At 40.8% G+C, this 27,887-nt stretch overlaps 1 protein-coding gene across 20 annotated transcripts in view; it reads right to left on the bottom strand.

Annotated features, from left to right (window-relative positions):
• The window catches only part of FOXN3 (forkhead box N3), a 307,996-nt gene that overhangs the window by 112,049 nt on the left and 168,060 nt on the right, over window positions 1-27,887 (bottom strand). For all 20 annotated transcript variants that reach the window (XM_027818310.3, XM_043550123.1, XM_043550130.1 and 17 more), the window contains one exon: window positions 20,145-20,281. In XM_027818310.3, the coding sequence (XP_027674111.1) occupies window positions 20,145-20,281 (137 nt within the window). The remainder of the gene's footprint in view (window positions 1-20,144; window positions 20,282-27,887) is intronic.

Genomic DNA, 27,887 nt, shown 5'->3' on the forward strand with positions numbered 1-27,887 from the left:
TTATGCTGCACCCGGGAAGAGAAATATCTCCATTTAGCTACGGAGCTGGTCCTAGTTGAATCTTTCCTACTTTGGCTAAGGATAGCCTGAACAGGTGCCAAACAGGAGCATTCTATTTCCGATGCCCATCCAAACACCATGCTTAAGATGGAGCGAGTCTAGACTGGGGTGTCTGATTCTGCCTCCCTGATGAGTTAGGAAGTCCAGGAAGGGACAGATCCTCATCAGGGATGGGCTGACATTTTCATGAGCTCTTGGAAACAAAACAGGCTGGGACAATTGGGTGGTAGGAGAATGATAGCCCTGTCGTGATGGATCGATCTCAGGACCGGTGGTAGCAAAGGAATAGGAAGAAAGGTATACCTGAGATCATCTGTCCATGACAACAGGACAGCATAACCCTCTAAGCCACAGCGCATAGCTCCTCTGGAGCAGCACAAGGGAAAGTTTTCTGTTCATTTGGGAGGCAAAGAGATCCCACTGAGGTATGCGGCTTGGAGAATGATGCGGTTTCTGATGCACTAGTTCCGAAGTCTGACTGCTTCCCGGCCAAGGGGAAGAGATCTTGCTCAGCCCTGTTTGCTTATGTAAAAGACATTGGTGATGTTGTTTGACATCACTTGGATATGAAGTGAATGTGTAAGTGAGAGAAAGACTCTGCAAGCCAGGTGGACTGCTCTCAGTTCTAGTATACTGATGTGAAGTTTGGCCTCCCATGGGGTCCAGGCGCTTTATTCAGTGTGGTTGTTCAGGTGAGCACCTCAAACCAGAAGGGAAGCATCTGTTACTTTGGCGGCACTGGAGATGGAAGTGATGATGGGAACGACCACTCTCACAGATACTGTGCTCCATGTCAGAGGTGGAGCCCATTTTGTTGATGAGTGAAGTGATCCTTGTTGTTGCCAGTGGTGGTTACTTATGATGTGCATACCTTTCACTAGTTATTGACTAATCCCTCTCTGAAACTCATTTCACACAACTTGTATCCAACAACTTGTAATGGTAAAAACTTCTGAATAGTACTTTTCTCTTCTTTTCATCCCAGAGCATCTTTGCCGACACAGGGGAAAGTACAGCATCACCATTCATCCCTGTTTATGGCTTGCTCCTCCACTAAGCCTGGCCTGGTTGTCTCTCTGTGTACGATATCCTACCATCTACTTGGTGGCTGGCCTCTAGAATGGATTGGCTTTGATTGTGTATGACTATTTTCTTTAGCATCCTATAATCAGTTTGTCTTCTGCAGTGTTTCCAATACTGTAAAGGACCGATCAGTAGCAAATGGAAAGAAATGTGCTCTCTGTAATAAAGCCCTGGAGAAACCTATTCCTTAAAGTCAATGATTTAGATTACAGAGCATGATTAACTATTTGTTCAATAGTGTGAAAAAAACAAAACAAAAACAAACCCACACATACATCAGATATCCACAGACTCTCTTGTGTCCTGACCCTACGTAACATCAGATCACAGATAGCAAGAAACTTTGCATTTCAAACATCAGCTATTTCAAGCTTACCTATCTTATTGAAACAATACTAATCAGTCATAAAATTAATGGCATTTCATCGAAGAGGCAATTTATTGTGTATTCATTTACTACCCTGGTCCCCAATCCGTGGGGTGCACAGCCTTAGGGGGCCTTCAACGTTCGGGCGGCGCAGCAGGGCCTGGGCCAGCCCCCATGGGGAGGATGGGGAGGGAGCGCCACCTAACCCCTCTCTGTCCGCAGCTCCACTCCAGCCCCAACCTCCAGCCGAGGCGCCAGCTGCGGCTCCCGCTCCCAGGGGGTAGGAGAGCGGACAGATTATATTACGGGCAAGGGGGGGCACAACATAAAAAGTTTGGAGACCACTGATTTACTACAACCAATTAAGCAGAAATATTTTCTTCTCATCACTTCATATGTTATTGGAAAAAATTGGAAACAAACTGCCCTTTGCCATATGCCGTTTAAAAGTAAACTAAAATGAGAGTTAAGAGGTAGGTTCTCTTTCTTTTTCACAGTACCATATCTGGGACACTACTAGAGTCCAAAATCAGTGCATTCTTTCAAGTGTTGAATGAGAAGGTAGTGAGCATTAGCACTGGGAAATCTGAACAATTCAGGCAGCCACCTAGCTGTATTAGGGACCTTCTCCAAGACTCCAACCAGTACATGCACTCGGACACTTTTCGAGATCCCACTACTGTAATATAAGCCAGTAGAAATTGTGCCTTAGCTGTGCCCAAGTTTTACAGTATGGAAATTATTCCCTAGCCACAACAGGTCTTGGCAGATGGAAAGAAGTGCCCTTGAAATACCACCTCAGTTCATCCTTTCCGCCTTTCAAACATCCCTCTGACCCATCTCCACCCCATTACTAAGAGATTATTTTTTTTTATTACCCCAGACTGCCTATATTTGTTACAATCTCTTCTCTCTCCTTCCACACCCTATACACACTTCCCGCTCCTGTGTTGAATCCTTTAGTTTTTTATTATTCATTGTGCTTTAGAACGTTTATGATCATTGGGCAGCACCTTTAAACCCTCAGCAGGGGGGCCTCTTTACAGCTAAATTTTTATTAAACAAAGTTGGCTTCTCCCACATACTGCACAAGAACAAGAGCTTAATGTTTCTTGACCTGTACAAGTTCTCACTGTTTGCATTAAAACCCTATTGACACCTTCCTGCCCACCCCCTGCCCCACCTCTTCCTGCCCCTGCTCTTCCCCTGCCCCCACAGCGCCTCCTGCACACCGCTAGACAGGTGATCGTGGCAGGCGCTGGAGGTGCAGGGGACGAGTTGATCTGCAGGGCTGCCGGTAGGTGCTGAGCACCGCTATTTTTTTCTGGAGCACCCGTGGAGTCGGCGCCTACGGTGTAGACCAGGGATCAGCAACCTTTGGCACACGGCCAACCAGGGTAGGTCCCCTAGTGGGCCGGGCCGGTTTGTTTACCTGCTGCATCCGCAGGTTCGGCCAATCGCAGCTCCCATTGGCCGTGGTTCACTGTCCCAGCCCAATGGGGGCTGCAGAAAGAAGCACGGGCCAAGGGATGTCCCTGCTGCCGCTTCCTGTGGCAGCGAACCGTGGCCAGTGGGAGCTATGATTGGCCGAACCTGCAGACCTGGCAGGTAAACAAACTGTCCTGGCCCGCCAGGGGGCTTACCCTGGCGGGCCGCGGGCCAAACTTTGCCGATCCCTGGTGTAGACATACCTCTAGTAACAACCATGAAAACAGTTCTTCCCAAAAAAGTTTAATACATCTTCCTTCATACAGTACAATCTTGGCTTCTCTTTTAAGAAATCCAAGTAAAGCTTCTTTTAAAAACAGCATGCCCTTTGATGGGCAGATAGTGTTCCTTCATATTTGTTTGTTTGTTTGTTGGAAGCACTTTGTGTAGGAAGCACTACAAATGCAACCGGGGATCAACTTAGTAGTTTTCTTTTAAGGATCTCAAAAGCAACAGGACATCGATCTCCCACTTCAGTCCCTAAACTGGATTGTCTCACTGGCTTGAGCAAAACTGTTGAATTATTTCCCTAACAAAAGAAAGGCACTTTTAGGTCCTATAATCTCATTTCAAATCCTTTTACCCACTCCCTACTCTTTTTTGGCCTTGAAATTGCAATCCTCTTTTAGTAATCTCAGGACTAATTGGTGCCAGCACTCCAGTTTCTCTTGCTATTTCTTTCCCCGCCCTTTCGCATTGTTCAGGTGCTGAAAAGGGCAGCCTGCCAGAGTTCAGTGCCCCTATAATGAGTCTGTTCTTACAGAGTAACTGTTAATAATTAGCAGGAAGCATTTTGTCTTTAAATCTCACAGCTTGAACAGCAAGATTTTGTCAAGCTAAAGAATCACTTAACTGTTGATACAGGGGTTCCAAAAAATTTAGCCAGTGATCTGCATGCGCAACACACGCAGTGCTGAGTCGGGTGAGGGGCACTGCATGCTTGTGCATTTTGCCAAGCCTCTGTGCATATATTCTTAGAATGGCTGAAGGAGACTAATGAAAACACACACAGAGATTGTTCTAAAGTTTGACTTTGATAATTAAGAGAATGGAAAGCAACAAACTGTCCTAGAAACCTTTGAGAGTAGTAGATACAAGAGAGCTTAAAGGAATTTTTGTTGTGACAGAATTTAAGCACTATGGGGAAGAATCTTAATTTATTAAATATTTAGAGTTCAATTTCTGGTGAATATAAAAAAAAAGAGCTTTTCAAAAACAGCTTTCTAGCCTTTAGCTAATGACTGTATTTGTGGGTAGGTGCCAAGAAGGAACAAATGACTTCTGTCCCTGAAGCCATATCAGAGGTGACCATTACCCAGCCAGCAACAGAACAGAATTAGCTTTTCTGCAGTGGAAAACTCCCATCTACAAAGGCTATCTTGCCCATTCACAGCCAATCTAGGTCTCGATCCCAGCTCTAAGTCAGAACTAGAGCCCTGTCACCTGACCAGAACTCAACAGAACCAGAATACAAATGGGGTCAGGTCGGGTAAGAAAACAAACGGATCCTTTCAGGCTTGGGTTGGCTCTCCTCCTTCTGCCAGCAGGGTTAGCACTGCAGCTGCTATGTGCCCCTCTCCTGCTGGCTGCTGCTAACTGAGTGAGTGCGTCAATTGACCCGGAGTCACAGCGCCTCTTGTTCCAAAAGGCACATGGCACAGCAAGAGGTGGCAGGAGCAGGACATGAAGCTGCCAGTGCATGAAGCTGCCAGTGCATGCAACCACCACTGCACTGATCCCACAGGCACGAGAAAGAGGAGAGCTGGGACACAGGTAGGAGGTGGCAATGACTCTGGTTCTGGGAGGATGGGGGGACGAGAGAGGATCAGGTCATAAAATGACTCAACCCTCTTGGGCTTGGGTTTGGATTGGGCCCAAAAAAATATCCGCCTCTCTCAGTCTTCCACTCCACTACCCTTCTGGGTAAACCCTTCCTTCAGGGCTTGGATCCCTGGGGTTTCTACTCTCCCTCTGGGTTTCCTCCTTTCCCTCTCTGATATGCAGACTTCCTCGACGCAGTCCTTTTCTGCTGCCAACTGTCTGGCTTTATATCAACCCTGCCTGTGCCTTCTCCGCTGGGCTCCACCACCAATCAGGGGTTGCTTAGGCCACCTGATTCCTCTCAGGTGTGGCCCCTTCTTGGCCTCATTAACCCTTTCCAGTCTAGTGTACAAGTGAACACCCCAACCTCTGCTTTTCCTGCTGGAGTCCCTTACGTGGAGTACCATGTTTAGCTAACACAGAGACTCTAATGTCTTTCTCCCTACCTCCATATTTAGGATCTGGGTAAAAATTTTTAAAAAGTGTCTCTGTGATTTAGGAACATAAATCTCATTGACTTTCACTATTAAGTCACCTAGAAACTTTTGAAAATTATATCCTCTGGCTAATCTATGAGAACAAAAGCAAACAGTTTTGTGGAACAGATTGAATCAGCTTAAAAAGAGCTCAAACCCACCACCTGCTAGGGGAAGATTTTCTGAAGTGCTCAGGGCCCAACAATTCTCATCAAGGGTCACTAAATAGGAACCAAACCCTTGAAAATCTGATCCTACATCTTCAGTGAGATCTACAAACTATGATGTGGATTAAGTTTAAATCCCACTTCAATACGGGGCACTGATGGCAGCATCTTTGTGGAAATGGAGAAGGACCAGTACTGGCAATTCTGCATTCTTTTCAGTGTTTGAAGCCAACAGCAGCATGTGTGCTGTAACAAAAGGTCCACATTGCTCTAATAAGCCATTTGACTGTGCCCTTTTAAATATCATAGAGTTATGTAAAAGCAGCATTTTACATACACGCTTCAACATTATACTTACAAGCAAAATCTGAAAAACAAAAACTCCCTGCTCCTGCAGCTTTGTTTGTTGTTAATTCCCTTAAGTTTTGAAAATGATCTAACTTTAATTACTTGTTTTATTTATTTTGTCATCTCATGAGAAAACTGGTTTTGCTTATCTTTCATATGCAAAGCAACTAACCAAAGGGACACTTTCATATAGACTAAGTATCAATTAAGAGAGACCTAAAATACTAGATTAAGTGAGCTGCTATGAATTTTGCTTCTGATTAGGCAGCTGGTAGAGGGAGAAAACAAAAAACACCAAAAACACACATACACTTTCAGGAAAGAGAGATATAAATAAAGGTAATTTATGATGTTCACGCTTTTGTGCTATCTGCTAATCCAGGTTAACTCCAAGGTAAAAAAAAAAACAAAAAAAAACCACAACACCACCACCTACCTAAATTCACTACAACTAAAAAGAAACTAACATTAGAAATATCTGTCATTTACTCTTCTCAGAAGCTTTCATCCAGGATTAACTCCAGCCAGTAACTCCTTGGCCTACATGGACAGTTTAAAATATCACCATACATTTCAGCAACTTTGTCTATATTGGACAACCAGTTTCGCTAGTTCCTTGGGTGGCCACTTCCAGGTTTGATTCTCTCCTCCTCCCCGCCCGCAACAATTTAGGCATATAGTGTAATAGATTTATTTTAAAGGACAAGAGAGACCGTTACACAGCCCACTGAAACTCGCCCAATAATTTCTGCAACAGGCCAACAACAACAACAGGCCAATAACTTCTGTTTGAACGATACCCTATCTTTTAGAAAGAGCTCCAACCCTGACTCAGAGTGACCAGTGTATGTCAACAAAAACTGTCCCTATGAAAGTAAGTTTAATCATATTACCTCCAGAACCCACCAATAAATTAAATGGGCTTAATATGCAGAACAACTGGAGGTAGTGATCAGATTTGTTTGTAGCTTTAGCCAGTGAAGTGGTATCTTGTGGATTTGACCCCAAATGCTAAGCTAACCAATAAATGTTGGCTACCCAGTTGCTTTTTCAGAGTGCAAAAGTGTAATTCAGGGCAATTGTCCCCTTTTATGAATAAACTCTATGTACTAATCTTAAAGGTTCCCAAACAAATTATGTCTTACATGCTGGGGGGGGGGGGGAGGGAAGGGGGGAGACAAAAAACAAACATAACCGAAAATTACCATCACATGCAGCAAGCCTAGCAAGATGTATTACAATTTTTTTATTAGAGAGAGGCATGAGCTGTGTGACATTGAAAATTTTAAGACTAGTCCTAACTAGTGAGAAGTTAAGATACGTAATATTCTGGAGTACATCTAAGTGTAAAAAGGAGGTTTTGGTGATTAAAAAAATGGAACGGATAATGGTTAAACCAGGAGAGAAAAAGAAAAAACCTCTTAGACAATTTCCTCCATACATCTGCCTGAGTAGACTAGGCCCTTACACTACATTCTCCAGTTTAATTTAAAAGTTCTGTGGAGCAATAGGGTTTCCTTCACCTCCCCTAGGAAAAAAAATATATTCATAGTCTAACAGAGCTCACTATTAGGAGCAAAGCCAGAAGAATTATTCACTACAAAAGGCTTATTCAAATATAGCCTCTTTCTCTGTTCACAGATTATCTGTGAACAAAGTGAGTTTTAGTAATTTGTTTGCTAATCAAATGGGTTACGCAAACATACTTCAGCCTATGGGTTTCTTGTAAACTATTCACCATGACTACTGCTTCAAATATTTGCTGTTTTGCACTGTACACAAGTCACTTTCACCACACGGTACAATTTTTGCTCTCTACTCAAAAAAAGCAGCTTTTTAGATGGCCACATGAACACATCTGCCACAAACATTCAGGTGAACACATATTGCACAAGTATTCGTGATGTACTCTGTAAAATGGTCTTGAGAACAAATGTTTGCTCAGCGGAATGTTCACACAAAGCCAGTAAGAGGGAACACAGGTAACAGAGAACAAAGGAATATAGGAACATAAGAATACCCAGACTGGATCAGACCAGTCCATATAGTCCAGTATCCTGTCTGTCAGTGGCTGGCACAAGGTGGTTCAGAGGAAGGCGTAAAAAACCCACCATAATAAAACATGGGCTAATCCAGGGGTTCTCACAGCAAATATTTTGGTGGCCTCAGAGTGCAGCCACAAACTCTTGCTGGTGGCCGCTCTGACACTTTTTCCTAAAATAGTTAATTAACTTTAAGAAAAACAAATAAATATACACATCCAAATAGTTACAATTTATGTCGGGTTTTTTTTTTTTTTTTTTTTGCAGACTCAATAATAAAAAATAATGCACAGTTGTCTCTATTCTTTACTAGACCTAAACACCATAGTTTAATTCCTATATTTGGGGGGATATAACCAGAGCCAAACAGGGCCAGCCTTACAGGGGGCTACTGCCCACAGTCCAGTGGTCAGGGGGGATGCTGTGGTCAAGAAGCAAGGAGGGCCTAGGGTGTGAGGCTGCAGAAGGGAGGTTGGAGCATTGGGTGGAGGAAGGCAGTGGGGCCAGAGGCAATGAAGGCATGTGTGGGGAACCCCACCCTAAGGCTGAAGCTTGAAGCCCCACAACTGGAGCAGAATGCCCCACCACTGAAGCCCAAGCCCAGGTCCCACCACCCCCAGGAAGGTGGATTGGGAACCCACCGGCCACCTGCATTCCTCCAGTGTTGTGCCCCACCTGTCTCCAGAGGCGGGGCAGGGTGCCAACCCCTGCTGGCAGCCGCAGCACACACCAAGGCAGTGCATCCAGGAGCAACAGGGAGGGAAGGGGCTGCTGCTTTTCTCCCTCTGCCCCCCACAATTACCGTGCAGAGGGTTGTCGTGGCTGCGAAAAACAAAACAAAAAAACCTGCTGGGCTAATCTGCCCCCATTTTAGGTCACATCCTAATCTCTAATATTTAGCGATCATGTCTCAATACTGAAGTATGAGGTTTTGTGTCCCTTCCAAAATGTGTCAGTATTAACTATTACAATTCTGGATATTATATAGTTTATCCATACCAAGACAAAATGCCTTTTTCAATCTTGCTAATTTCTTGGCCTCAATAATTTCCAGTGGCAGCAAATTCAAGTTTTAGGACACATATTGCACAGAAAAGTTATCAGTTTTGAATTGTCCACCTTTAATTTTATTCACAAAATATCATCAGACTTTTATAAAGCATTTATCAGGCCATGGGGACACGCTCCCCTCATTTTTCTTCAAAACACAATTTTGGCAAAATCAACACAATTTTGCAACACTTTTTATTTCAATGGCAAGTGATTCCGTCAGTTTTTCCAACTAGCCATAATTGTGAAATATAGAACATCTATCTTAATGTTCTATGATGCATCTATTAGTATTATCTGTATTTCTATAAAGTGTCTAGAAATCCCACTCATGGACAAGGACCCCACTGTGTAAGATGCCGTACAAAGAGCTTCCAGCCACCATAGGGGAAATTTCTGTATTCACCCTAAAGACTGGATAAGATACACACTCAGATACCACTATGATGAATGACTTTATAAAAACTTTTAGAGACAATCAGTAATAATTTAAATACAACCTACTTTCTTCAAATGTAGCTTAAGCAAAAGTTTCTAAGGAAGTTTTGCTAAGAGACAAGCCAGTTTTGAGCTACTCAGACAAAATCAGACATATAAAATCCAAATAAGGATTTAAAAAAACAAAAACAAAAAAACCACTCTCTGCAACCCAAGAAAGTCTGGACCATTTTTCAAATATTGCAGAATGGATTCTTCTTAGTCTTAAGAGTACACCTGGCACTTTTCATGCCAAGCCAAGTTCTGCTAGATGAAAACATACAGAGGGCTAAAAACAGAGCTTGTAATGGATTCTGTTTTCAATCCTAATTATGGACAGACTATCATCTATACATAATGTTCAGTAGCCAGACCCATTATAATGTTACAATGTAAAGATGCTCCTCTTGAGCATTGAGGTGACTGTCTTATTTTATTCAAACACTGAACAGAGGGCCATTAGATCTTCAGAACCTATGTATAGAATTGTCATCCTAGAGAGGAAGGATGTCTTCTATTGCACCAAATGGTTATTCAAATATTTGAAGCTTCCAGTGCTTCTAAAGGGCTCCTTGTAATGTGAAAAAGGGAGAAGTGGGTCTATATGTTTTATAAACTTTTTCTATCCACATAGAGTTCAAGTTACCTATAAATACTTGATGTACCTTTCTTTAAAAACTTCCATATATCAAAATACAAACATTTAGATAAAGAGAAATATTGTACTACAAAAATACTTAAATTTTACAAGAAAACAAACCTCACACACTACTGGAGAGACAACTTTGGTTTTCTCACTTTTTAAGATTTTCAGAATAGTCGGAGCTATATTTATTCCAAATAAACCTTAAAGATTAAGGCTGTACTAAGAATAAATGAAATTTAACTCCATGGCTGCAACTAACAAATCTGAAGGAAAGCTATTTTGATGGATCTCCTGCTTGGAAAAATACTGCTATGAAAACAAAGTATTTATTATAAGAAGACTATAAATGGAAGGGTGACAAAAAAAAAAAAACAGCGTAGTGCAAAGAGAAGTTAGTTAACTGACTGAAAGATCGTTTGGATCTATGTAGATGTTTACAGACATCTTGTACATACTGTTGGTCAAATTCAGACCTGATGTAAGCAGGTTTATTTCCCATGGAACTGGCCGGGTCAAATTCAGCAGTAACATCACTAGTAGTGTGGGTTAGTCATAAAATAGGTGTTAGTGGTAAATTTGCATGGCTTGCACCAATTTTCCATTTGGTTGGTGTGCAAACAAACAAGTACAATTTACATTCTCCAACTCATAAGAGCACAGAGTAGGAGAAAGCAACTAGGAGGTGTAACAGAGCAGTGGTTCTCAACCAGGGGTATATGTACACCAGGGGATACACAGAAATCTTCCAGGGAGTACTTCAACTCATCTAGATATTTGCCTAGTTTTATAACAGGCTACATAAAAAGCAAAGTCAGTACAAACTAAAATTTCATACAGGCAATGATTTGTTTATACTGCTTTATATACTATAGACTGAAATGTAAGTACAATATTTATATTCCAATTGATTTATGTTATCATATGATAAAAATGAGAAAGTAAGTAATTTGTCAGTAATAGTGTGCTGTGATACATATATTTTTATGTCTGATTTTGTAAGCAAGTAGTTTTTAAGTGACATGAAACTTGGGGATATGCAAGACAAATAAGACTCCTGAAAGGGGTACAGTAGTCTGGCAAGGTTGAGAGTGACTGTAATAGAGTAACCCTTCTGAGTTTGTTACAATTGTTTTGGCAACATCCAAAGTTATTCTTCCATGATGCAATGTTCACAGTCTAGGTATAAGCTGTGCAGATTAGCAATTGCTCTATTTTTCTTACTAGAGTTGTAGTATTCAGCTATTATTACAGTAGTGCCCCGACGTCCCAAATCAGTCCCGGGGGCCCATTGTGCTAAGCACTATACATACATAAGACGTAATAAATTCTTTGGGCAAGGGCAATCTTTCAGTCTCAACAAGAATAAGACAACAGGTGAGCCTACAATAGTATTGGAGGTATTGAGATAAGACTGACAGCAATAGGAACACAAGGTTGCATGTATTTGCCTAGAGTACAATGTGGAGACTTTATATAGTTTAAGTTCAAATGAACAAGGAATATAAAGATATACTAACAGGCCACTAGCTGTTCACCATGAGAGCTCAAGTGATGTGGGTTTTGCTAGCTAATTATTTTATTAATATCTAAACATTCCAGGAACTGTAACCGTTTCTATATTAACATGGTCAATATAAGTTAAAAGAAACTTTAGTTTTGTTATAAAAACTAGAAAATTAAGCGTCTGTATATTTAGCACTCTGACCAGCTGCCACTTCGTTTTATCAACCAGCAACCCACAATGTGCTGTATATTAAATGAAACGTATTGTTAGTTGCAGTGAAAAGTGATCCTTTTCACTTGGATTATTACTTGCAATTTGTAAAATACTTGCAATCAAAGCAAATTATTTGTTAAAACGGCAGTATTTGCAGAGCTAAGCCATTTTAATCAGACACATCAATATTAAAAGACACCTACTGGAGGAGCTATTACAAATTCTAAAGTTACTTGTTACATTTTCCAGAGAAGTATACAGCAATAGGAGGAAAACAATTTTGTTTAAAACAAAAAACAAACACCACCCCACAAAATTTTAAATTTCTTGGGTTCCTGATTAGCGCAGTTGAATTAAACACTTCATTCAAGGATATACTTTTGATAAATACTTTAGATAAATATACTGAAGTCAATGGGACTACTCAGCACCTAAAGTCAAGCATATGTATAAGTCTCTGCTGACTGGGGCTCCAATACCTGCTAAATCAGAAGAGAGTAGCTCTGTGGGAAAGGTGAAGCGATTTTACATAATTATTTTTCACATCAGAATTCCTTTAAACAGATGAAGACTGTCCATCAGTCATGGTACAGGTAGAGTGTGGGAGTGCAAAAGCCTTGTTCAAAATAACACAGTCTATCTGTATATCTGAAGAATTTTCCCCACTCCAGTCACACAGCAGCTTAGAAGAGGATGCACCAACATTTGCCACGAATTTAGAAATACAAATTAGCATGAGTCACTGGGCAGATTGTAATGAAATTTTTTTTAAAAGTTACTTCTTATCCCACAAGTCTTATACTCTGTTTTCTGTGACTACATAAACCTTATAGTGCTATATCCATCTCTTCTAAAAGGATAAACCTCATCTTACAGAGGATCTTAATACACTATATAAAAAAAAGAGTAAAGGTTATTAGTTTTAGAAAAACATATTTAGTTAACAGCATTTTCCTCCCTATCTCCATGGACTCCAAGAATAACTGAGAGCTGACCTGATACAACACACTCAAGAAAAAAAAATCCACTGAAGATTTACTCAAAGCATTAACAGAAGCAGTAATCACACCTATAGTTCACTATAGAGTTCCAAGACCGAAGTAGCAACATACACGATGATGATGATGAAATATCAGAGCATTTACTTACAGAAGCGACTGTTAACAGAGTTTGTGTCTATAAAAAGAGATTCAGGGTTGCTACTGTCATCTTTTAATATATTTAAAGTTTTTTGTGACAGATTTTAAACCCTAGACCAACACATAGGAGAGAATCATAGACTCATAGAATATCAGGGTTGGAAGGGACCCCAGAAGGTCATCTAGTCCAACCCCCTGCTCGAAGCAGGACCAATTCCCAGTTAAATCATCCCAGCCAGGGCTTTGTCAAGCCTGACCTTAAAAACCTCTAAGGAAGGAGATTCTACCACCTCCCTAGGTAACGCATTCCAGTGTTTCACCACCCTCTTAGTGAAAAAGTTTTTCCTAATATCCAATCTAAACCTCCCCCATTGCAACTTGAGACCATTACTCCTCGTTCTGTCATCTGACTCATAGAAATGAAGGGCTGGAAGGGACCCTGGGACGTCATCAAGTCCAGCCCCCTGCACTGAAACAGAACCAAATAAACCCAGATCATCTGTGACAGGTCTTTGTCCAACCTATTCTTAAAAACCTCCTGTGACGTTGCACCCCATAATGCTTTACAGAAATATGCTTATGAGTGTAAATATGACATAACTGGAATATGTTTTATGCTAGATATGCCATGTAATATATCTTTGCAAAGTTACATTCTACTGAAAGTATTCATCCTATTCGTATGCACGTAGCATTTTTATATCTGAAGTTATGAGCGTTGGCTCTATGCTTGTATTTAAAGTGTTTTCTGTAGGAAGCACGTAAGGCAAATTTGGTCAACATAGCGTGAAGTGGTTATTCAAGTAATTGGGAGTACTTAGCTAATAATGAACCTTGGGAGACACCAATCCACATCTAAGCTTTCCTGGGCACGTTCAAACTAACATGTAAACAATGGCGTTGGCCTGTAAAGAACTGAGTCATGCATGGACATGTGACTTGCCCATGTGACTCCAAAACTCCATCTTGTAGCTGTGATTCTGCATAGGAGAACACAAGAGGTTTCCACCCACAAGAGAAAGACTATACAAGCCCTGGGAAGCCCCTCCATTTTGTCTTCAGCTGGTTCAAGAGATAGCCTCCCTACCCCAAAGAGATGCCTGAAAGAAACTGGAACAAAGGACAGTAACTACGGGGGTGTGAGTGATTGCTGGACCCAGACTAGGAAGGAGTCTAGTCTGTCAAAGAAGCTTCTTGGAACATCACTGAGGGTGATATTTACCTGCATTTAGTCTCCTACTGTATTAGGCTTAGACTTGCGTGTTTTTGTTTTATTTTGCTTGGTAATTTACTTTATTCTGTCTGTTATTACTTGGAACCACTTAAATCCTACTTTTTATATTTAATAAAATCACTTTTTACTTATTAATTAACCCTGAGCAAGTATTAATACCTGGGGAAGCAAACAGCTGTGCATATCTCTCTATCAGTGTTATAGACGGCAAACAATTTATGAGTTTACTCTGTGTAAGCTTTATACAGAGTAGAACGTATTTATTTGGGGTTTGGATTCTCTTGGGAACTGGGTATCTGGGTGTTGCAGACAGGAGCACTTCTTAAGCTGTTTTCAATTAAGCCTGCAGCTTTTGGGGGACGTGGTTCAGACCTGGGTCTGTGTTTGCAGCAGGCTAGCGTGTCTGGCACAACCAGGTAAGGTACTGAAGTCCCAAACTGTCAGGGAAAATGGGATTAGAGGTCGTCTCAGTACCAGTGGCAGTCCCAAGGGGGTTTCTGTGTCCCAACCCATCACATCTCCAATGATTGGGATTCTACAACCTCCACTGGAATTATATTCCAGAATTTAACTGCTCTTATAGTTAGAAAGTTTGTCCTAGTATCTAACCCAAATCTCCCTCACTGCAGATGAAGACCATTACTTCTTGTCCTGCCTTCAGTGGACACGGAGAATAATTGATCACTGTCCTCTTTATAACAGCCCTGCACATATTTGAAGACTTATCAGGTCCCCTCTTCAAGGTTTTTTTCTCCAGTTTTTTTTTTTTTGTTTGTTTTTAAAAACCTTTCCTCATAGGTCAGGTTTTCTATACTTTTAGCGTTGCTGCTCTCCTCTGGTCTCTCTTGAATTTATCCACAGCTTTCCTGAACTAGATACAGTGTCCCAGCTGAGGCCTCACCAGTGCTGAGTACAGTGGGCATTTAACTCCTGTGTCTTACAAATGACACTCCTGTTAACACATCTCAGAACATTAGCCTTTTTTGGACTGAACTGTGCATTTGATTTTTGCTTCCTATGTGTAGCACTTTGCATTTGTCTTTACTGAATTTCATCTTGTTGATTTGAGACCAGTTCTCCAATTTGCCAAGATCATTTTTAATTCTAATCCTGTCTACCAAAGTATTTGAAACCCCTTTCAGCTTGGTGTCCTCCACAAAATTTATAAGCATACTCTCCACTCGATTATCCAAGTCATTAATGAAAACAGCAAACAGCACCAGACCCAGGGCTGACACCTGAAGGATCCCACTAGATTTGCCTTCCCAGTTTGATAGCCAACCATTGAGAACTACTCTTTGAGTATAGTCTTTCAACCAGTCTTGCACCCGCTTTATAGAAATTTCATCTTGACCATATTTCCTTAGTTTGCTTATGAAAATGTTATATAGGACTGCATCAAAAGCCTCAATAAAAATCAAGATATATCAGGTCTACTGCTTCCCCGCTATCCAATAGGCCAGTAACCCTGTCAAAGAAGGAAATTAGATGGATTTGTCAAGAACAAATCATGTCAAAACAATGCTGACTATTCCTTAAACCCTACTATTCTCTAGGTGCCTACAAATTGATTAAAATTAAAGTTATTAAACAATTTATTCAGTAATTTAATAATTTGAAGCTTTTCTTTAGAACATGTGCTTTTCAATTTGACTTTCCAATTTATCTCAGGTGCTTTGATATTTTAGTCAAAAGTTTAAATGAGAAAAAATTAAATAAAAGGTTGTTTGGGATTTTTTTTAAACTAAGTAAGCACATTAAAATGAAATGTTTAGCATCACCATATTCTACTTTTTTGCCTTACCATCTTGAAAGAAGCAGTGCCATTTCAGAACACTGTGGGCTCTGGTTTCTCTGCGATGGACAGGCATTACAGCTGTTAACTGCATTAATGTCATCTGCATACACTGATGGGTGTACACTGTAACATTGGATCCAAAAAGCCCAAAACTTTATAGAAATTTGACTTCAACCTTCCTGGCTTAGGCCGTTTTTTCTCATCCTGAATGATATTATTTTAACACTGAGTCATCTAACTGGGTGGGTTCACTTTATAGTTCCTGTACTAGATAGTATTATGTACTATGACTTTAACGCAGAACATTCTTTTGCAAAACAAAATCAGCTCCTAAAATGACTAGTTCTCTTTAGAGGAATATTTCACAGATTTATGTGGTGTTGAATAAGCTTCTGGCTGAAGATGTGTTATGTCGCATTCCCTCCACCCCAAGTATCGATAGTGTATTTCCCCTGCTCTACTTGTCTCCAACCTCTTATGGAGATTCTAAATGGTCTGTCATACATTTCTTCCTTTGCAACGCCCAAAAGAGACAAGCAGTGGGTCAATTTGCCTCTGTGGGATCTTGCCAACTGAGACTTATAAAACTTGTAATTTCTTCTGTTAATCCACCCCCCAGAAGGCATTTTAATATACGTGAATTAAATCATTCTACATGTATTCTATTAATTTCAGGCAGCATAATTTCTCTTTATTGTGGGCTGTAGTCACCCAAAGTTTATGGGCTGCCATGGAGCTTGGCCACATGTGGCCTTTGCTAATTTTCCAAGGTGCCACTTTGGTCAGTTGAAGTTGCAGGTAAGGACTGATACCTTTTTAAAGATTTCTCCCAAGTCTAAAGATTTATGCAAGATTTTCTCCCCCCTGCACGTCTAAATGTTTTAGCTGTACAGTGACTATTCAGACTTCCTATACATACACAGCTAATGTATTTAACAATTTCCTATTTTGACTAGAATTATGTGATTACCAGTATATGGTTAAACTAATTCAACATTCAATGATGCCCTAGTTCAGCCTTGTATTGTCCTTAAATCATAATGCCATAGCAAATTCACAATAGCAAGAGTGGTAATAGAAGTGGTAAACATTTTAAGAGACCACAAAAAGATTATGTTCTTCTTAAGCCTTGAGGTAATTTAACTGCTGAAGTACTTCACTGCTACAAAGAATAATGAGAAGGGTTTGGATGTTTCAATAGGGGAAATTGGAGGTGAAGCTCTTCTTTCTCTGAAAGGCTTTTACACCGTATTGAAGTAAAGTTATTTGTTTATAATGCACCCTTAAGATAAAAACAGGAGGACCTAATGCTGTAGTAAAAGGGTCAACAGCACATGAAGTGTAAAAGCTTGAAATTCATTGTTTTCAAAAGGAAAGAAAGTCTCCCTTTGAGTTGTTGGAGCTTAACATACAGTAATATTATAATCCTTCTTACTCCTCCCTCCCCCCCCGCCCATTTAGTGTATCAACTTGGAAATGATCCAGATAGAAACTAACATCAACAGAAGAAATCATGCACTCAAAGTAAATTCTAAAAGAGTTTCTCTCTCTCTCTCACACACACACGGCAGATATACAGCCAAATTCTTGTGTATTGTCAAAAAAAAAAAAAAAAAAAAGTACAAAGTCAAGGTGTGGAGCACAACTTTCTTGCCCTGATCCTGGTGCTGATCTCTATGCTTATTTAGCAGCATGCTGTTTGTTACAGGTGACAATGGCTTGCCTCAGACCCAAGTGACAGAACAGCATGTACAGGTCTGCATAGTTTAGGGGGATCCTAACCTCATCCCCTTTCTAATAATCACACCCCTGTACCTGCTACCCTGGCAGCAAGCCAGGTGTGTGCTACACAAACCCTGGATTAGCTGTACACCAGTGCAAGATTACTTTTATAATTGTGGAGATTCTTTTATGAACAAGTTAGGACTTGTCTAAAGGAGGGGAAATTGCATTGGTGTAGCTACAGTAGCGTAGTCACACCGGTGCAGATTTTCCTAATCTAGAAAAGCTCTCAGTCAGCTCCAGCAGCCAACGTATACCAGTGGAGCAGCATAAAGTTATCAGTACACCTGAGGATCTGTCCCATAGATTTAAAGGGAAGACTTATTTTAATAAGAACAAGATTATATATATATATATAATATATATATATATAGATTTCAATTATATTGAGGAGGGGGTCATACTGAAGTTCAAATATTTGTGCATAAAATTATTTTCAATCAAGAAAAACAATAACTTTAAACTGCAGATGTCTTATTTCTGAGAAAGTCTGCATTGAGGAGAATAAAACCTTTCTGGAGTAGTGCTCTGCAAATTGATAATTAGCACTTTCAGAAAAACCTGTCAAACTATCCCAAACAGCATTCTCTGCCAGTGGGATTAACATGAATCAACAAGTTTTCTCTGATTCTACAACTGCATTGGATGAAGAATTCTATGCGCTAAGATTCTATGGAAAAGTAAAATTTTATTTAAATGTTTAACACATGTCTGCATAGATTACCCTCTGTTTCTACTATTTGCGAATACATTAATGAAATCATTAGGCTTCTCAGGTCTATAAAGAAAGATTATTTGAATATTTATTTCACTGCCGTTCTAACATAACCATCCAAATTATTTAACTATCTGAGAGTATACAGGATAGTGAATGCTTTTGATAAAAAGTCAAGGGGGACACAGGAAAAGTGAAAAACCTCTTTCACTGAGAGGGTGGTATGAGAATGCAGAGAAGCTACTTACAGCTCCATTGTTAACCTTAAGTTACTCTAACAAGCACTGGGTCCTCCACTGCAGTTTTACCATTTTTACTCCATTGCTTTAGAAAATCCCACATTATATTTGATCTTAAAGCTACATGACCTCAAGCTGTCAGCTCATATAACATGATTCTGTTGATTTATATGAAAACAGACAAAAACAGGTACAATGTCATTTATTTTAAAGAAAGTTTTAAGCCAACTGTAGTTGCTATGTAGGGTTATGTTACCAATGCAACAGCGTATATCTGAGTACTAATGGCCTGTCCTTTTGCCAGGCAACAAACAGCCTTGTGATGCAACTGCACCTGTCTCAGCTATGCGTTGCTATGGAGACATTCTAGTTACTATGGTTACCATCACGCTAATCGCCTAGCAAGGGCAGACATACAGCAGTCTCCTACGAAAGCCCAGCTGTTCTTCCCAATCTCTGAGTGAAGATTGATTGTCTGGCCATGTGATGGAATGCACTGCTCAGCAGAGATGCACAAGAACTTCATTAACATTGTTTGAAAGAAATCACTTTGTGCATCGCCGCCTCTTTGCAGGACAAATATTAGACTCATATTTTTAAAAGAGTATGTTGAAAAGACAAAAACCATCAAAATCACCCATTAATCCAGAGTGCTAGTAGCAGGCATTCTTCTCAAGTCAGACAAAAATCCTAGTGACAAAAAGATATTTATGATCAAACCAAGATTTGCTAGAACGTTTTAAAATGTAGATTCTATATTCGCAGTTAAAAGGAAGCAGATCTATTAAGAACCAGATATTTACTTCTCTCCTTTGTGGGTCACAATCTTAAATGCTCTCTCCTAGCAGCTAACACTTCACTTCTAAGCAATGGTCAGATAAACACACCTATTTCATTACTGTGAGAGAACGAAAGCCTCTATTGTTCTCCACTGCACAGCTCTGAGATAAATGCAAGCACACGCACTCACCTACAGAGCACTACAGAGCACGTAGTAACCACAACAGAAAGAGTTTTAAATCACCAGATGTAGGGTTTACATGGAGACTTGACAGTTGCATTGACAACACAGTCTTAAAAGACTGCTCAATCAAGCTCAAGAGAAAAATAATTCACTAACACCCTGCTTGCTGGAGTCAGATATTTTTATCTACTGAAACAGGACAAACTGATATTTTAAAGCTTCCCATTTACTTTTGTGTGTGTTCATTTTACATTTTGCTTTTGCTGAGAAATGTTATAAATTATCCATGGAAACACAGCTCCTTCCAGTCTATGGATTTATTAGGATCAACATGTTGCCATCATACAAGAGATCAAGAGGGTAAGGAATACTGTAGATTAAGTAAAGGATTTGACCACTCATTATACTTCAATATTTTGTTCACTACTATATTGTCATAACTATTGTGATTAGTTATGTTTAATGTCTTACCCAAGAAGTGCAGCTCAATACAAATAATAGTCGTTATAAAAGGTGTTCTAGTTTTCTTACCTTTGATATGCCTGAGGAGATGTGGGAGGTGTATTGAACACATGTGAATATGGATGATAGGGTGTCTTTTTCAAAGCCTGAATGAGATTTTGTCTATATTCTGGGTCTATACACCACAAGGACCCCTTTCCAATACTCTGTAAAGAGAAAGAGTAAAAAAAAAAAAAAAAAAAGATAAACATGATCTAGTTGCATAGACGCATGTATAAGCAATACTTTCACAGGAAAAACAATGGATTTCTTTCTGCTTCTTGACAGAAATGAACAGCGTTTGTTTGCCAGAGATTATCACTCCAATAATGAAATATTTCAATTTTATTTAAAAAAAGTCTTTCAAGGAAAAAAAAAATGCAAACTATTGTCCCTGTTTACGTTCTTAACGCTGGTGAAATTATTCAATATCTGGAAGTTTCCCTCTTACTCCAGACTAGAACTACAATTTCTTATTTTTCTATGTCAACTTTGAAAATAAATAGATTCCTCTCTAAAAGTGAATAAAATGTTATTTTTTTGTTTTGCTGTTGTAAAAACAAAAAAACAAACAAACAAAAAACCAGGAAACAGGGATAAAAAGGAATGGTTTAAAACACCTTAGCAACTGTTTTAAAAAATAAAGGGACTTAATCCTTCAGCCACATGACATCCGTGCAATTCTAATACAAAAGCAAATTAATCCATACATTTTTTTCTGAGAAAACAAAACAAAACAAAAAATCCAATATAATCAGAGTTTAAGTCATTTAAGGCTACTGAGGAATTTTGATTGGTTAAACCAGCAGCAATTTTAATTAACCTTTCTAGACACACTAAGAACTCTAGCAGTCAGTCTGTGATGGGGAAGCCTACATCAAAATTCAATATTTATTCTGCAGATCAAAGCAACCCTTGTATCAGTACTATCAGAGGTCTGAGTGCAGATATTCTGAATTGTTCAGTTTGAACTCTTAAAAAGATGGAAAGCGTGTCCTTAACAGACTTAGAAAAAGGGCAGTTCAGACACAGAATAGGATGCTATTTTTTTCACTAAAACTGTCCAAAACAAGATAGGTAGGTCTGTAAGAGAAACTCATAAAATAAACAGCTGCTCTACTTACTGATTGCTGAAGAGGCTGCAGGCTTTCAAGTAGCCTACCATACTGAAGTCATTTTGGTAAGGTTTTGGATAAATGTCACCTATTTTACCCCCTTCTGGAAAAAGTCAAGTTATACTACAACCTCTTGACACTTACGCTTTCTCAGTACTATATCTAGGCTTGGCAGAATTCAATGTTTTGTTTTGTTTTTTTAATAATTTCAACAAATATCCATGTTTATTAAGCATTTTTTCTATTTTAATCAATTTAATTTTTCACAGTTGGGCAAAAGTATTGGTTTTAAGCATTTTTTAATTTGTATTTTCATCGGGGGGGGGGGGGAGCGCTAGACAATAATTATATAAGGACAGCAGAAGCTGAAATTCAAAAAGTTAAAAGCTCCATAATGGGTAAAACACAAGTTGTCAACATCGTGTCAAAATATACAAAATAAATATCCTTAAATCAAACTCTAATAAGTTCTAAAGAAAAATGCTTCTTGTCAGTTTGTGGGTATACAGTGAAATTGATGTTTACTAACATTTAGCTACAAAAATCTAATCCTTCCAACCCTTTACTTTAGTAAAGTAAGATCAACATATTAAACTGACAGAGAGAGAGAGAGAGAGAGAGAGAGAGATGACGTGTACACAGTGGAGTTAAAAAATAAAATCACCACTCTGAAATTAGTACATGACTAAAGCTAGAGAGAGGGGAAAAACCCACACTTTTGCTTTTGGAAATCCTGTCATGTTTGTGGATCATCATCAACTTTCAAAGTGTTGCCTTAGCCTACAAATATACTTCGAGGTTCTTTACACAATATACAAGATTCTTACAAACCTTCCTCCAAACTTACAGTCCCCCGACCCTGTTCCTGCATCTGGATCTGTTTGAGTAGATCCTTGAGCCTTCACAAAGCCCCACTCACTTCAATGGACTCCCATGTGAGAGAGCAAACATCTGCCTTCCTGGAGCTCATTGCAGGATCCAGCCCTTAATCTTGCAAAATAGATACAGCTGTAGACAGACGTATGGGTGTTCAAACATACTGCCTCAGTCCTGTTGCATTTTACATCCTATTTGTTTGCTTATATATTGTCTTAAATGCAGTAAGGCTCCCTGGATTATGTTTGGAAAGTGCCTACCACTCTGTTGATCCTACATAAGTCGTACTTCTCCCTTTTACCCCAAATTAGGAAGAATCCTTGTGTCCCTATGCTTGACGGGCTTTCCAGGATGATCTTAGATAGGTGGTCCCCAAACTTTTTACTTCACCCCCGTCCCCTGCCCATGCACCCCCCATCCCCACCCCAGCTGGGGCCAGGAGTGGGGTCATGGCTCTGGGAGGGGGAACACGGACGGGGTAAGGAGGCAGGGCCAGGGCCACAGCTGGGGGTGGGCCAGGGCCAGGAGTGGAGCCGGGGCCCCAGGCACAGAGCCAGGAGGGGGGCCCCGGGCGCGGAGCTGGCAGCCGAAGCCGGGGCCAGGGCCAAGGCCGGGGCCAGGAGCAGAGCTGGGTGGCACTCCATCCCCACCCCGAATGGGGGCTGGCCAGGGCCTCAGCTGCGCCCCCCCCCCAGAATTTTCCTCCGTGACCCTCTAGGGAGGCACACCCCACATTTGGGGGATTTCTAGATTGTACATATTGTACCTATGTATCAACAGTATTCCAGCAGTGGCAATAGAATGGCCTGATATTTCCATGTTCACAGAGTTTAACACCATGGCTGCTTAGTGCTTTAGTCCAAAACTAAAAGAAAAGGAGTACTTGTGGCACCTTAGAGACTAACGAATTTATTTGAGCATAAGCTTTTGTGAGTGAGCTGTAGCTCACAAAAGCTTATGCTCAAATAAATTCGTTAGCCTCTAAGGTTCCACAAGTACTCCTTTTCTTTTTGCGGATACAGACTGACATGGCTGCTACTGTGAAACCAAAACTAAAAGCTTGACTAATCTGTGTCAGTCTACTTACAAGCCCTTTTATTTCAAGCAGTTAGCAATTCTATGTACCAGAACCATTTCAATGATTTTAAGTCATTGTAGCTATAATACCCAGCTCTTATGTAGCATTTTTCAGTTATACATCTTCCAGCGCTTTACAAAGGTTAGTACCATTATTCCCATTTTACAGATCGGGATAGCACAGAGTGTGACAGTGACTTGTCCAAGGTTGTCCAACAGACCAGTGGCAGACCCAGGAACAGAACCCAGTTTTCCTGAGTCCCAGTCCTGTCCTCTGCCCACTAGCTAGAGTGAGAAAGATGTTACTATAGTCCTTTTAAGAAAAATGTACAGAGCAGAGTATTTCTAGGGGGAAAAACTTGCTGTAATCCTTAGTATCCAGAACATGGAACAACTTTTTGAAAGTTACATTTAAGGGCCATCGAGCTTGAAGAGATCTTTTTAACATTACTTCAGGACATTTTATGTGCCTATTATCCAATTACCTACACTATTTATATTGTCTATGCCATTATTTATTTTTATTTGTTTATATACACATGCACAGCTTTTGGTCTATCGAAAAGAGACTAGACTTCACTTATGCACTGTAAATTATTGCAGATGAAGTATTCAAAAAAATGCTGTAATACATCAGGCTACCGCAGTGAGCTTGTGATTTAGGGTTCAGTGAAATTAGCTGTGTTTTTAAGCAGCATCCGAATTGCTAACTGACATTTTGCATTCAATCTTCAAACATTATACCAGATGTCAAACATCACTTCAAAACAGAGATAGGTTTACTTGAAAATTTGTTGGTGCAGAGATGCACCAAGGATTGCAAATATGAGTTCATTACACTTAATACATCAATGAAAAAATGTTAATGCTGATTTCCCTGTTGTGAACTTTAGTATGCAGCTTCTAGCAAGACTCCTCTACAAGGTGGTTAAATTAGAACTTGGATGTCTGTGTTTTCATCAGATACAGAGCATCTAATAGCAACATACTAATAACAACATACTAATCCACAGAGGCCTCCCTACCAACATTACAAAAAGAAGGATTCTAGGTGGACTCCTCCTGAAGGTCGAAACAGCAGACTGGACTTCTACATAGAGTGCTTCCGCCAACGTGCATGGGCTGAAATTGTGGAAAAGCAGCATCACTTGCCCCATAACCTCAGCCGTGCGGAACACAATGCCATCCACAGCCTCAGAAACAACTCTGACATCATAATCAAAAAGGCTGACAAAGGAGGTGCTGTTGTCATCATGAATAGGTCAGAATATGAACAAGAGGCTGCTCGGCAGCTCTCCAACACCACTTTCTACAAGCCATTACCCTATGATCCCACTGAGAGTTACCAAAAGCAACTACAGCATTTGCTCAAGAAACTTCCTGAAAAAGCACAAGATCAAATCCGCACAGACACACCTCTGGAACCCCGACCTGGGATATTCTATCTACTACCCAAGATCCATAAACCTGGAAATCCTGGGCGCCCCATCATCTCAGGCATTGGCACCCTGACAGCAGGATTGTCTGGCTATGTAGACTCCCTCCTCAGGCCCTACGCTACCAGCACTCCCAGCTACCTTCAAGACACCACTGACTTCCTGAGGAAACTACAATCCATCGGTGATCTTCCTGATAACACCATCCTGGCCACTATGGATGTAGAAGCCCTCTACACCAACATTCCACACAAAGATGGACTACAAGCCGTCAAGAACACTATCCCCAATAATGTCACGGCTAACCTGGTGGCTGAACTTTGTGACTCTGTCCTTACTCATAACTATTTTACATTTGGGGACAATGTATACCTTCAGATCAGCGGCACTGCTATGGGTACCCGCATGGCCCCACAGTATGCCAACATTTTTATGGCTGATTTAGAACAACGCTTCCTCAGCTCTCGTCCCCTAACGCCCCTACTCTACTTGCGCTATATTGATGACATCTTCATCATCTGGACCCATGGAAAAGAAGCCCTTGAGGAATTCCACCATGATTTCAACAATTTCCATCCCACCATCAACCTCAGCCTGGTCCAGTCCACACAAGAGATCCACGTCCTGGACACTACAGTGCTAATAAACAATGGTCACATAAACACTACCCTATACCGGAAACCTACTGACCACTATTCCTACCTACATGCCTCCAGCTTTCACCCTGACCACACCACACGATCCATCGTCTACAGCCAAGCTCTGCGATACAACCGCATTTGCTCCAACCCCTCAGACAGAGACAAACACCTACAAGATCTCTATCAAGCATTCTTACAACTACAATACCCACCTGCGGAAGTGAAGAAACAGATTGATAGAGCCAGAAGAGTTCCCAGAAGTCACCTACTACAGGACAGGCCTAACAAAGAAAATAACAGAACGCCACTAACAGTCACCTTCAGCCCCCAACTAAAACCCCTCCAACGCATCATTAAGGATCTACAACCTATCCTGAAGGATGACCCAACACTCTCACAAATCTTGGGAGACAGGCCAGTCCTTGCCTACAGACAGCCCCCCAACCTGAAGCAAATACTCACCAACAACCACATACCACACAACAGAACCACTAACCCAGGAACCTATCCTTGCAACAAAGCCCGTTGCCAACTGTGCCCACATATCTATTCAGGGGACACCATCACAGGGCCTAATAACATCAGCCACACTATCAGAGGCTCGTTCACCTGCACATCCACCAATGTGATATATGCCATCATGTGCCAGCAATGCCCCTCTGCCATGTACATTGGTCAAACTGGACAATCTCTATGTAAAAGAATACATGGACACAAATCAGATGTCAAGAATTATAACATTCATAAACCAATCGGAGAACACTTCAATCTCTCTGGTCACGCAATCACAGACATGAAGGTCACTATCTTACAACAAAAAAACTTCAAATCCAGACTCCAGCGAGAAACTGCTGAATTGGAATTCATTTGCAAATTGGATACTATTAATTTAGGCTTAAATAGAGACTGGGAGTGGCTAAGTCATTATGCAAGGTAGCCTATTTCCCCTTGTTTTTACCTACCACCCCCCCCCAGACGTTCTGGTTAAACTTGGACTTATGCTGGAAATGGCCCACCTTGATTGTCATGCACATTGTGGGTAGAGTGGTCAGTTTGGATGAGCTATTGCCAGCAGGAGAGTGAGTTTGTGTGTGTGTTGGGGGGGGGGGGGGTGAGAAAACCTGGATTTGTGCTGGAAATGGCCCAGCTTGATTATCATGCACATTGGAGGGAGAGTGGTCACTTTGGATAAGCTATTACCAGCAGGAGAGTGAGTTTGTGTGTGTGTGTTTTTTGGAAAAAAAAAGGGGGGGGGAAGTGAGAAAACCTGTATTTGTGCTGGAAATGGCCCACCTTGATTTTCATGCACGTTGTAAGGAGAGTGGTCACTTTGGATAGGCTATTACCAGCAGGAGAGTGAGTTTGTGCGTGTGTGGTTTTTGGAGGGGGGTGAGGGGATGAGAGAACCTGGATTTGTGCAGGAAATGGCCCACCTTGATTATCATACACATTGTGAAGAGAGTGGTCACTTTGGATGGGCTATTACCAGCAGGAGAGTGAGTTTATGTGGGGGGGGGGGGGGGCGGAGGGTGAGAAAACCTGGATTTGTGCTGGAAATGGCCCAACTTGATGATCACTTTAGATAAGCTATTACCAGCAGGAGAGTGGGGTGGGAGGAGGTATTGTTTCATGGTCTCTGTGTATATAATGTCTTCTGCAGTTTCCACAGTATGCATCCGATAAAGTGAGCTGTAGCTCACGAAAGCTCATGCTCAAATAAATTGGTTAGTCTCTAAGGTGCCACCAGTACTCCTTTTCTTTTTGCGAATACAGACTAACACGGCTGTTACTCTGAAACCTAATAGCAAACAGTAAACCAACTAATTATACTGAACTGGAAGATGTTGCAAAGGTAGGATCTGGCCCTATAAAGTGGTGAGTATTCCCTGACATGAAGTAGTAAGTGGCAGTTGAGAGAGCTCAGCCTCTCAAAAAGACTGGGTTCACAAAGAGGAAACAGAAATACAATGGGACCTAAATACATTAAGAATAGGGACAAGCAGTAAAATGAGATTAATCCTGGAAACGTACAACACAACCTGAAAAACACAAATATTCAATAGGAGGGAGATACCTCAGAAGCAGTAAGTATCAAGAGAGAAACTTAAGGTAGGTTAAAAGAAAAGGAGTACTAGTGGCACCTTAGAGACTAACCAATTTATTTGAGCATAAGCTTTTGTGAGCTACAGCTCACTTCATCGGATGCATAAAGTGGAAAATGCAGGGAGGATGTTTTATACACACAGACCCTGAAAAAATGGGTGTTATCATACACACTGTAAGGAGAGTGAGCACTTAAGATAAGCTGTTACCAGCAGGCTTGTCTCCCAAGATTTGTGAGAGCGATGGGACGTCCTTCAGGATACGTTGTAGATCCTTGATGATGCGTTGGAGGGGTTTTAGTTGGGGGCTGAAGGTGATGGCTAGTGGTGTTCTGTTATTATCTTTGTTGGGCCTGTCCTGTAGTAGGTGACTTCTGGGTACTCTTCTGGCTCTGTCAATTTGTTTCTTCACTTCAGCAGGTGGGTACTGTAGTTGTAAGAATGCTTGATAGAGATCTTGTAGGTGTTTGTCTCTGTCTGAGGGGTTGGAGCAAATGCGGTTGTATCGTAGAGCTTGGCTGTAAAC

The sequence above is a fragment of the Chelonia mydas genome, chromosome 6, assembly GCF_015237465.2.
Source record: "Chelonia mydas isolate rCheMyd1 chromosome 6, rCheMyd1.pri.v2, whole genome shotgun sequence".
In the NCBI taxonomy this organism is placed as follows: Eukaryota; Metazoa; Chordata; order Testudines; family Cheloniidae; genus Chelonia; species Chelonia mydas.